Genomic DNA, 12,880 nt, shown 5'->3' on the forward strand with positions numbered 1-12,880 from the left:
GGTCTGCAATCTCCATCACTCGGTCAGGCAAGGTTGTTCTTGCGAAGTTGTGAAGATTATGCCCTTCCTCAAACATGTTCTCTATGGGTCTCTTCCCTGTTATCATCTCCAATAACAATATCCCATAACTATAGGCATCACCATAAGTTGAAATCTCACTTCCGAGCCCATACTCTTCCATTAAAACAATTCACATTCAAAGCCCAAGGATCATTTTCCGCAAAAGCATATTGATAAGAAAGAAAAAGAAAAAATCAATTATGATAAATATGAATTCCATAATATTAAAGCAATACATTCTACATATTCCAGTAAGATATTCTATTAGAAGAAGGGTAAAGAGTGGTTACCAGGAGCTACATATCCGATGGTTCCCCTTACTCTAATTGAGCTACTTTGATTTGGATTGGTGAGCTCTGGGAAAAATCTAGCAAGACCGAAATCTCCAATATGGGCAACCATCTCTCGGTCAAGAAGGATATTACTCGACTTCAAATCACAGTGAATGATCGGTGTTTGGCATTGTGATGAAGATTGAAAAATCTAGAAATCCCCTAGATGTTGATTTGTGATTATGTATCAATTTTAAGCAATATATAACAATCCCAATCAAACAATCAAGACAAATCAACACAACGATTTTAACGTGCAAAAATCACAATTGGAGCACCCCCAATTGTGATAAAAAAAAAATCACGGGTAACAGCCACAAAACAGTCCACTAAGAAGATATAAAGGAATTACACAGGTATACTCTTAATTACCTAGCGAATCTACGCCCGAATTGAACCAACCCCTATGTGCCTCTTCCAATCCCGTCTTCACCTCGGAATTGTCTTGACGATGAGCTCCTCCAGAATCCACCAAAGCTTCAGGCTTGAATTCTTCAGAATCCACCGAAGAACAACTTTCTCTTTTGTGTAGAATAAACTAATAATCCTTTAATGTATACTCTTTAAACCATGAGTTGAATACTCAATCAAAACATCAAAGAAAACTAGCAAAATATCCCCAGATATAAACCTTAATATCCAAGAAGAAGATCTGGAGAAGTAATCCTAAAATCTGACAGAAAAACATACTTATAGAAATCTAGGACTGCGAAGCTCGCTCGAGCGAGGAACTAATCTCGCGTGTTTTTCCATAACTGGCTTCGCCCAAGCCACACAACCTTTGCTCGAGCGTACATTCATCCTTCTCAGGTTTTTTGCCAGACGCAGCCTTCGCTCGAGCGAGAACTCCTTCGCTCGAGCGAGCAAGGACGGACATGCAACTTCAAATGCAATTTTGCATTTTGCTTCAGGGGCGCTGCCCCTCGACCCCGCCAGGGTGCTGCCCCGGACCTACCAAGGAGCGCTGTTCCCTAGACCCCCGCGAGCTGACCAGGCAGCTCGATCCCTGTCAAAATCAACGAAGTGGCAATCTTAAAAGAATTAACATCACAAACTTCTCTGCATGGCACAATTCGGGTTGGATTCGCATCTAACAAACTCATAGCCTCACTGAAATAAAAGTGCGAAAACAAGTACAACTGAAAGGAGTTCTGTCAAACGGGATTGCCAAGAATAAAAACCTAACAATCTCCCCCTTTGGCAATGCCGTGACAAAACACACCTAACAAATAAAATCTTAATCACCCCAACCCATTACAGCCAACAAACGCAAACTTCTTTCTCAAGGTCATGAGCTACAAAACAACTATTAGTGCCATAATCTCCAAAACAACTGTTAGTGCCACAAGAGTATATGAAAAAGCAATAAACATATGACAAGATTATCTTGAAGCATGAGATGGAAACACATGAATAAATGCGACGTGAAGATATTAAGAACATGTAGCATGAAAACATGAAAACTAAGACACATACACTTGACAACATTTCTCTCCCTTTTTGTCACGAATTGACGAAGGAAGCTCAAGCAACTAAAGTGAAAGCATAAAACACACAAGCAATGTCATGATAACGATTAACAAAACTCCCCCTCACTAAAAGCAACCACAAACACTGAAAACAATGAACAAGAAGAAAACGACAAAAATAATATGGTGGAGCAAGCAAGAAATCTCAGATTTGTACCTTAAAACACACAAGATTATCCAAGAAGCATAATTACTTGAAAACACAATGTGCACAGCCTCTAGAAGATTCCTCATAAAAGAAAGTGGTGCATTATGTGAAAAGCATAGATCCCATGATAAAAGTGTGTGTGTGACTCTTGGAGTTCGACAAACACTAGATTCAAATCCTAGTAGTGATTAGATAGCTGAACCTCTGTCAAGAGAATCTAAGCACAACTGCAGAAAGTCAAACCACTAGGAATCAAGGGGTATTTGGTGAGTAAAGGCGGAGGCTCCTCCTCAATCAATGAATCCTTTATTTTTTTCCTTTTTTTTCACATCTTTTTCTTTTCTTTCTTTTGCACATTTTTTTTTTTTTTTGGTTTCTTTCTTTTACACATTTTTTCTTTCTTTTGCACACTCATTGGCGGCTGACATGCTCAAGAGTATGGAAACCGAACCAGAGAAGCATGAATATAATAAGGATGGCCTGGTTGGTGACTCTGAGGTAGCCTTTTCCTCATGGCTAGACTACAAAGAATAGAGGGGGAAAGCCGTGGAGATGCAAAAAGATGGAAGGTGGTTTAAGAGACTCAACATCACCCATGATGTGCTAGTATAGGTCAATTCCTCTAGAAAAGCAAAAGATACAATACCAGAAGTCCATAGAGAAAAAAGATCACTAAGGCGGAAGACTCCAATATTTGCTAATCCAAGAGTGTATACAGAATGAGACATACTAATCAAAGAACATATACTCCGAAATGAGTAATGACCACAGAAAGCACACACATATTAACATGTAATGGATATTCTCGTCAATTCCAATATGCACCAAGGACCACTCAAAAATTTCAAGCTTGCAAAACCATACTAAGAAAATCATTTTGGGTTTTTTTTTTCATTTTTTTTTCCTAAACAAAGCAAGACATAAAACGAACATGCATACACTAAATGACTCAAAAAAAAAAAAAAAAAAAACATACAGAAACCCAAAAACTAAAACGACTAAACAAATTAACACAAGTCAAGTCTTCTCACCCAAACTGCTTTAGTATGAACAAAGTTGTGAGAATTGCGATTCTTGGATGGTGTCTTGACGTTGTGGTTCCCTTTGCTTTCAATGGAAACCCATCTCGACTTGGTTTCCAACTTCCTATTTCTAGGTCTAGGCAAATACAAACTCGCTCCATGTTTGGTCTCAAGCTGATCAAAATAACGAGGTCTAATAAAACCTTTAACCTCATTACTACCAATGAAGTGTCTCCTACCCCACGAGATGTTAGAATTTCTTCCATCTCTATGAGACACTCTCCCATGCAACTTATAACAATAAGGGCGAATATGACTATGCATACCACAATGATGACAAATAAACACAAGGTGTTCCTTCTTTTCTTTGACCTTACCAACTTTAAGAAGATTTAGAAGTCTTTCCTCTCATTGAATCTTGTGCTCCCCTTGCCCTTGAGTTCTTGTATCATGAGACGTGGATGCATTCTATTTTTGCTCTTTGTTATCACCAAAACCAATGCCACTCTTGTCACAACACATTTGTTGAGACCCAATGATATCCTCCAAAGTCTTTGATCCTTTGTTCCAAAGGCCAATGGTAGCCATAGCACACTTGAGCTCTTCCTTTTTCTTGATCATTAGTTCTTCCAAAGCAACTTGAGACATCTCGAGAGATTCAATCTTTTCTTTATGCGTTGCATAGATTTGCTGTAGCTCATTCATCTATGTCTCACAAGTCAAGAGTTTTGCACAAAGAGCTTGTCGATCACTAGCTATCTTGATGGCATCAATCCTAACCTCAAAAATCTCCTCCTTAAGTTTGACATTCTCACTTTCACATGCTTTGAGTTTCGTTGTGAGTTTGTCATTCAATTTGGATAAGTTAAGAGACTCCTTATACAACTTTTCATAAGCTTGCTCAAGCTCTTCATCATCACTCTCTGAGGATTCATCATTAGTGGCATTCTCAACCGATCTCTTCGGATACTCTGTTCGCCCTTTAGTTTCGAAAGCCGCCATGACAGCAAGGAATTGTTTATGTCCCTCTCCACCTTGATCTTCATTGTCACTTTCATTTTCATTAGATTCTGATTCATCACCCCAAGTGATGGCGAGGGCTTTCTTCTTCTTCAAACGAGTGGGGCATTCTGAAGCAAAGTAGCCAAATCCTTAGCATTCATAGCATTGGACTCTCTTAGAGTTCCCTTGTATCTTTCCTTTCTCCTTCTTGGCTATAGAATTAATTTTAAGTTTATCTTTGCCTTTAGATTTATGAGTATGAGTAGATTCCAAAAGATTAGGATTCTTTTTCAAAAAAGATTTTTTAAATTGTTTAACAAAAGCAACCGTAATCTTGGAATCTATCTCACAATCCTCATCAAAATCCTCTCCAACTCTATGAGCACTACTAAAAGTAATAACATCTTTTTGTTTCTTTTTGAAATTCCTATGTGCCTCATAAGTTTGGAGATTTCCAACCAAGTGATCCAGCTTGAGGTTGTCAACATCTTGAGCCTCCTCAATAGCCGTAACTTTTGGTTGGAACCGATCGGGCAAGGATCTTAAAATTTTTCCCACAACTTTGGATTCTGGTATTTTTTCACCTAAATTGAAGCTGGAATTTATAATGTCACTCAACTTCGCATAAAATTCATCAAAGGTCTCACTATCTTTCATTGAAAGGTTTTCGAAACTAGACGTGAGCCTTTGAAGTTTTGAGCGTTTAACAGAAGGAGTGTCCTCATGAATAGTTTATAAGATATCCCAAGCCTCTTTTGCGACTTCACAATTGCAAATTCGACTAAACTCTTCAGGTGTGACAGCGCAAAAGAGAGAATTGATAGCTTTATTATTCCGTCTACTATTTTGATAATAAATTGTATCCCACTTATCAATTGGTTTGGGAAAAGTTACTCCATCAACGGTAATCGTTTGTTCAGTCCACCTATACATGACAGATTGCCAAACTTTTTCATCAATAGATTTTAAAAGTGATCTCATCCGAGCTTTCCAAAACGAATAATTGGATCCGTCAAGTAGGGGTGGTCGAACCATAGAATTTCCCTCACGAATTGAATCCATTATCACAAATCAAACAAGATCTCGTTCTAAAAGATTTTTTTTTTTAAATAGAACGACCTGCTCTGATACCAATTGAAAAATCTAGAAATCCCCTAGATGTTGATTTGTGATTATGTATCAATTTTAAGCAGCATATAACAATCTCAATCAAACAATCAAGACAAATCGACACAACGATTTTAACGTGGAAAAATCACAATTGGAGCACCCCCAATTGTGATAAAAAAAAACCACGGGCAACAGCCACAAAATAATTCACTAAAAAGATATAAAAATATTATACAGGTATACTCTCAATTACCTAGCGAATCCACGCCCGAATTGAACCAACCCCTATGTGCCTCTTCCAGCCCCGTTTTTACCTTGGAATTGTCTTGACGATGAGCCACTCCAGAATCCACCAAAGCTTCAGGCTCGAATTCTTCAGAATCCATCGAAGAACAACTTTCTCTTTTGTGTAGAACAAACAAATAATCCTTTGATGTATACTCTTTAAACCGTGAGTTGAATACTCAATCAAAACATCAGAGAAAACTAGCAAAATATCCCCAAATATAAACCTTAATATCCAAGAAGAAGATCTGGAGGAGTAATCCTAAAATCTGACAGAAAAACATACTTATAGAAATCTGGGACTGCGAAGCTCGCTCGAGCGAAGACTCTCTCGCTCGAGCAAGGAACTAATCTCGTGTGTTTTTCCATAAGTGGCTTCGCTCGAGCCACACAACCTTTGCTCGAGCGTACATTCATCATTCTTAGGTTTTTTTCCAGACGCAGCCTTCGCTCGAGCGAGCAAGGGAGGACATGCAACTTCGAATGCAATTTTGCATTTTGCTTCAGGGGCGCTGCCCCTCGACCCCGCCAGGGTGCTACCTTGGACCCGCCAAGGGGCGCTGTCCCCTCGACCCCCGTGAGCTGACCGAGCAGCTCGATCCCTGTCATAATCAGCAAGGTGGCAATCTTGAAAGAATTAACATCACAAACTTCTCTGCACAGCACAATTCGGGTTGGATTCACATCTATCAAACTCATAGACTCACTGAAATAAAATTGCGAAAACAAGTACAACTGAAAGGAGTTCTGTCAAACGGGATTGCCAAGAATAAAAATCTGACAAAGATAATTGAGCGCACAAGTCACATCTATGGCAATGTTTATTCTTTATAGAAGGTTGAGTCCCTGCTGCTCATTTTGCCCATCATTTGTTTCTAGACTTGCATGCAACCACCTCTCTAGACTCCTATTTGGCACGAACTCATAAACTAGAGCTTTGAAATCATTCCCTTGAAAATCAACACCGGAACAAGAAGTAATGATCCTAACTAAGTTTCGGTGTTGAATATTTCTCAAGGTTTCACACTCTGCCCTGAAACTCTTGATGGCTACACGATTTTGAAGGTTAAGTACTTTGATAGCAGCAACAAACTCCCGATCCTGAATGAGAATTCCTCTATATACAGAGCCAAAACTACCAAAACCAATTAGGTTCGGAGGAGAGAAACCATCTGTTTCTTTGAGGAGTTTCTCATAGGAGACTTTCAAGAATGATTCTTTCAACACTGGAACTGTAGATTGAGTTGTTCTTTGCTTCTTGAACAAATAAATTGCAAAGAATGACAAAAGTGTTGCTCCAACAAGTACAAAAGCTGCTGTAATTGCCAATATATGTGAAATAGGCATCTTATGTTTTGATTTCTTGGTGATGCAACTCAGTAGTTGTAGCTCAGAAATACCCCCACAAAGCCCATGATTTCCAACAATTGATATTGCACTTGCATTTGCGAAAACCCCCTCCATTGGTAACTCACCCTCAAAATCATTGAAGGATAAATTGAGAATCATTAGGGAAAATTTCTCTAAGAATGTCAGAATTTTTCCAGACAAGTTGTTATGAGAAAGATCAAAGTTTTGAATACCTCTCAAAGATTCCAATGATAGAGAAATAGATCCTTGAAAAGAATTTTCCTGCATATAAAGATTTTCAAGGCTAGTGCAACTACCAAGACTGCTAGGAATTTCACCAGACAACTTATTCTCAGAGATATCCAATTCCATTAAATTTTTAAGGTTTCCAACCTCTGTTGGCAAGGAACCAGACAAACGATTCCAAGCTAGATTTAATGAAATTGACAAAGATGAGACTTTCAAGAGTTCTTTGGGAATGTTTCCACTCAAGTTGTTTTGGTAAAGGTGCAGCAACAACAGCTTTTTACAGTTAGCAAGCCCTGAGGATATGGTCCCCTCTAGTCTGTTGTCCCCTAAGTAAAGTTCAATCAACAATGACAGGTTTCCGATGGAATCTGGAATTTTCCCTGAGAGGTGGTTCATTCCTAAATCCAATATTTGCATCTTTGGAAGATTTCCTACATTAGTTGGAATTGTACCTGTGAATTGGTTACCTTCCATACCTAATGCATCCAAGTTGACAAGGTTACCTATTGTTGAAGGAATAGTTCCATATATTTGATTTCTACCAAGTATAAAGGAAAACATATTCTTTGACAGGTTGCCAACAGATTCTGGTAACACCCCTCTAAATTGGTTTACCACTATACCCAATATTTCCAAATTGCTACAGTTGGTGAAAGAACCAATGAAGGCTAGTTCATCTAGTTCCCCACTTCTGAAATTGTTACGAAATAGTGTCACGCCCCGAATTTTAATTACACGAAAACATTACCAAAGCCTGTAAATTTAGGTCCATATTTTTTTTTTCTACATATACAAATATCTATTACACTTGAGTAACAGAAATACGATAATACATGTTCTCCCTCTCAATGAATACAACAACAATAATACATGCCAATGCTTCTGCCGCGAAGCTACAAATAAATGAATACAAATACAAATCCACTTCTTTTACAACTACCATGAAGTTATACAAATGACTCAAGAACTCCGTACATCTTCAATCAAATAATCCAAACATTCTTCCTGTAAAAAGATACAACAACAACGGGGTGAGCACTAATGCCCAGTAGGAATCTCACAGTTCTAAATCAATAACTAACACACAGATAAAAATGATCATGCATGCTGGGTGATACCATATAGTAGGGTAACATTTCATAATCTCAAAATATCATAAGTAAGGTATCTTTTCTCAAAAACAATTTAAACACTTGTAAGAAAAACCTTCAGCCATTAAAAATCATCTCTTAACTTTAGAAAAAACCATAGATCCTTGTGAAACAATCATATTTAAGAAACAACATCATTTAAAGGTTAATAACCAATTTCCCAAAATATTTCTCATTTAACTTCCATTTTTAATGTTCCTCTCTTCCTTTCATTCTACTCTTTTACTCTTCATTTTTAACTTAAAACCCCATAACTTCAGGTTCAAGTTCCTTTTTGATTTGCCAACAATTCTCCTATACTCAATTCACCTCGTTAATTACACCCGCAAAGTTTCATTTCAAGATAACACAATGTTAATAAACCCTTCCAAGCCAATCCTTTATTTAATTAAGGAACAACTCACACAATTTACTTTTATTAACACAGCTACTTCGTTAAGTTTATCATCATAATCTATAATCCTCATATCTATTTTTTTGGTTCCCATTATTTACAAATAATGCCCATGCACATTTCCTCTTTAAACCAAATTATACATCAATATGAAATTTCACAAATTCATCACAAGCAACAAAAAAAAAACATCATCAACTCAACTTACCTCTCAACACATAGCTTAACACAACCCACCTTTTGCCGGCTTACTACGGCGGGATGTGAACTCCCAAAAACCATTTTCGAAAACCAACCATTCTTTTAAAATAAATTTCCAAGTTCTGTAGAGTATTCTCACAAAGTATGTACATAGTTATGCTTTTTCCTCAACATAAAAGTAAATGTAAATGTAATGCTATGCCAAGATAAATCAATGAGGAAAAACATCTGTTCCAATGCATTGTTTCAATATCACCATGTTCTCAATGTCATCATATGATCTCATCAATTTCAAACTTCCATCATTACTTTAAAAGGGGCGGTAAATACGACACTGGTAATCCCTAGGCTGGTGTCTGCAAGTAGGCTCAACAAGCACTACCAAACTGTCATTTTTACCCGTGCTAACCGGAAGGCTCGACACCTATCCGCGCGGCTTTCGGGTCTTTCACCCTGGACACTCATGGCACTACTAGAAATATGGTCTTTTGCGTCTATATTTTTACGACCGATTGTTTGACCGTCGCAAAAAAGTACTTTTTATATCCAAATCCCATTCTAATTAACACCCAGTCGTGTTCTTTTTAAAAAAAAAAAAAAAAAAAATTCATCCATGTCGGTTATAACTTGCCCTATCCCCAAATCGTGTATGCATCAACTCTTATTTCCCAAATCAATATGAACTCTCTCTCTCTCTCTCTCTCTCTCTCTCTCTGTCTCTCTCAAAATCTCACTCTTCACTCTCTCTCTCTCTCTCTCTCTCTCTCTCTCTCTCAAAATCTCACTCTTCACTCTCTCTCGCTATACTCTCTCTTTCAACTCACCACTCTCAATTTTATTGTTCATTTGAAGATGTCGATCAATTGTTGATGAATATTTGAAGATTTTGATCGATCGTTGATGAAGATTTGAAGATTTCAATCTGCTGTTGATGAAGATTTCGATTGATTCATGATCGGTAAGTCTAATTTTTATGTATGAATCTAACTCTGTCTCTGTAATCCCTATATGTTTTTCTCAGCTTCCAAATTCTCTTCGGCTTTTCGCGAAGATCGACATTAGTTGAGAGGAAGTGGATTTCGAAATCAACATGAATTTTTTCCAATTCAATTTATTTTTATCAATGCGGTGCAAACTCTGATTTGGAAATAGGTTTTTGATTTGAAGATTCATTTTATTATTTTTAATTATTAAATCTCAATTTGCTTTGGCTTTTAAACTTGATCTGAACATTTCTCTGGATTGTTTGCTAAATTTCGTGTAGTTTTTGAACCTCTTATAATCCACTCATTTGTGGACATTGCTATTCTCGATCTTTCTTTTCCTGATCTCTGAGTTGTTCCATTTGATTTATTCTTCACTTCTCTTCTGTCTTCGCGTGTTTGATTGCTGAGAATAGATTAAATTAAACCAGATAGTGCTTTTTTGTGTTTTCTATATGTTTTATTGTACTAGTAATGATTTGAATTAGACTTGATTTTGATTCTGTTAAGCTGGACCCTCTTCTGTCTTCTGTCTTTGCGTGTTTGATTGCTGATGTAGGGCCAGTGTATATCAGTTTGGGCCTTTGGTCCTTATTCTATTTGTCTAGAGACTACAGCAGGTCCCTTAGCACCCAGATTTCAAGGGAAGATACGAAAGATAGCATAGGGCTTATCTGCACATACAAAAATAGAGAAAAGATAAAAAGATATTGATAGGCTAACACTCCCTATTTTTGACAATGAGACATCCCTATTGTTTCAAGGCACTTTTTTCTTCACTGTCTGTGCGTGGATATGATGTTCTGTAATGCATCTTTTTCACTTCTCAAGCCTCAATGAATTTGACAAGAATTTGTCAAAGGAAAGAAAAACGAGATCAAAATTTAGCTTATATTTTTATCATATTTTTTTTCCCATTTCCTTTACAAATTGTACTTAAATTTATGATCCAAATGTTGCCCTGGTTGACCATGGCTGTGTTTGCAAATATAGGAGGATGAATTAATGACACACTTGTGAGCAAAGGTCTTTCCGTAACAACAGTTCGTAAGGCAAGAACAATATACAATACTGCTCTCTTTTGTGAACATACATGTAATGTGAAAATATTTTCTAAATGGAGAAATCATCTGCATCTTTTTCTAAAATAAAAGTTTATAAATAGCAAAGTAACCTTTATGTTCGACTGTTTCAAGGTCAATGGGAAGTATTGGTAGTAATTCTTCTCTAAACCTTTTAACACTACAGATAATGCAATCAATTGGATTTTTGGGGCCTGCCTTCTTCCTTACACACCTGAGCCATGTCAAGGCACCTGCTTTAGCAGTGCTATGCATGGCATGCAATCAGGTTTGTTCAATGGATTTCAATTCAATCTCTCAAACGTTAGGAATAGTTGACCTTTCAGCATTTTTATTACAGAAATCTTACATATAGTCAACTTAACAGAACAAGTTATTTAAAGATGAGTAACTGTGAGGGTGATGATGGTAAATACTGTCAAATCCCTATCCAAATCCATGATCCAAACACAGCCATAATGAATTCTAGTATTTGACAGTACTTATAAGTGTATTAGATTGCTTATGAATGACAAGAATGACTCTTACAATGATTTAAAACAAAAATTCAGTTTTATATTTGGCCAAAATCTTGTAAATATGCGTTTTTGTTCTCTTTGCAGGGATCAGATGCATTCTCAGTCTGGCCTCTACTCCAATCACCAAGACATTGGGCCCCGATATGCTGTCAGTTATCTCTATCTCTATCCTACACAAAATCAAATATTGCTTCTCTCGTGATTCCTAGCTATGAATATAATCTTTTTGTAAAGGTTATTTCTCAAAATATGAAGTGATTAAATCCCAGTAAATAGAGTGGAAAAGTAAAAAAGATTTCAAACATCAATCATATTTTTCAGGTGGAAAGTTTCACCATTATTATGATTTAATTTGTGGTTCTGTGAATAGAATTTTCAATGATTATTTGAGAAGAGATCCTTAATTATATCTTTGCTTGTTGCTCATATCAAACTTGTTTCTTCCTTGCATATCTTGGCAAGAAAATTTACAAAAACAAATTTTAAAATCTTTCAGGAGAAATTCTTAACTATAATTTTCAATTGCAGGGAGTATTGTTGGGACTATCCAATACCCACTGGAGTGCTAGCTGGTGTCTTTGGAACAGCTGCAACAGGATACATTCTCCAAAAAGGTGCATCCAATGTTTGGCATGGACTAAACAATCTTTAAAAACCAACTTTTCCACTAGCAAAAAGACAACCTTTTACCAATTACCAAACACATCAGCTTTTTTAGAGAAAAAAAATAAAACAAAAAAAAAAGCCAAAAATGCGGCTGCTCACTCCATTGTTAATTTACGTCTCAAAATACCCATATTACAGGTTCTTGGGATGATGTTTTTAAGGTGTCGGTTGCATTGTACATTATCGGCACAATAGTCTGGAACATCTTTTCAACCGGAGAGAAGATTTTAGAGTAGATAATTTTATCAAGAAAAAGGAGAGATGCAGCTTATATAACAGAAGAGATCAAAAAATAAGATGTGAGGAATATCAGACACCAAATATACATGGAACTTGGAAGATCTGATGAAAAGACAGTGGCTAAGATGTCACCGGTTTTGTAGTTCTCTTACTAAATTATGACGCCCTCAAACTGCAGCTCCTAACAATTTTGCGGGTCAGCTCCAGAGACCTTACAGGTACTGCCTCTATTTCATTTTCCTATACTTTGCTCTGTCAAAAAAAAAAAAAAACAACTTTCATATCAGCCTCAAAAAGTATAGGAACAGGAGATGATTTCACTGCAATAATGTACTGTGAGCTGCATTTTAATTCTTCTGAATGTGTGCTTGCTTTAACACACCTATTTGTATATGATAATTTGTTTTTAATTTGATTTTGTCCATGAAGCCCATCATGTTAAATTTTCTACAAATGGTAAAGCAAGCAGCCTAAACTGAATATCCTACGTTGAATTATAGACAAGACATTTTCCCCGTTGTAAAACAGTGAATGATCCATTTGCCGAGTATTAGTGAC

At 36.8% G+C, this 12,880-nt stretch overlaps 1 protein-coding gene and 1 pseudogene across 2 annotated transcripts; one reads left to right on the plus strand and one right to left on the minus strand.

Annotated features, from left to right (window-relative positions):
* Nucleotides 1–324: 324 nt before the first annotated feature.
* Nucleotides 325–7,648, minus strand: LOC114313526 (putative LRR receptor-like serine/threonine-protein kinase At3g47570; annotated as a pseudogene).
* A 1,941-nt stretch (nt 7,649–9,589) lies between these two features.
* Nucleotides 9,590–12,576, plus strand: LOC114313498 (ascorbate transporter, chloroplastic). Of its 2 annotated transcripts, XM_082866802.1 has the most exons (5): nt 10,493–10,868; nt 11,065–11,166; nt 11,501–11,564; nt 11,945–12,030; nt 12,221–12,568. In XM_082866802.1, exons 2-5 carry the CDS (start codon nt 11,148–11,150, stop codon nt 12,316–12,318), a joined length of 267 nt encoding a protein of 88 aa, XP_082722928.1. In that variant the 5' UTR covers nt 10,493–10,868; nt 11,065–11,147; the 3' UTR covers nt 12,319–12,568. The 2 variants fall into 2 exon arrangements, with proteins under 2 accessions (XP_082722934.1, XP_082722928.1); XM_082866808.1 differs by lacking the exons at nt 10,493–10,868; nt 11,065–11,166 and adding an exon at nt 9,590–9,791 and having other exon boundaries at nt 12,221–12,576.
* The last annotated feature ends 304 nt before the right edge of the window (nt 12,577–12,880 follow it).

This window comes from Camellia sinensis, chromosome 1 (assembly GCF_055761805.1).
Source record: "Camellia sinensis isolate YWXY chromosome 1, ASM5576180v1, whole genome shotgun sequence".
Classification (NCBI taxonomy): domain Eukaryota; kingdom Viridiplantae; phylum Streptophyta; class Magnoliopsida; order Ericales; family Theaceae; genus Camellia; species Camellia sinensis.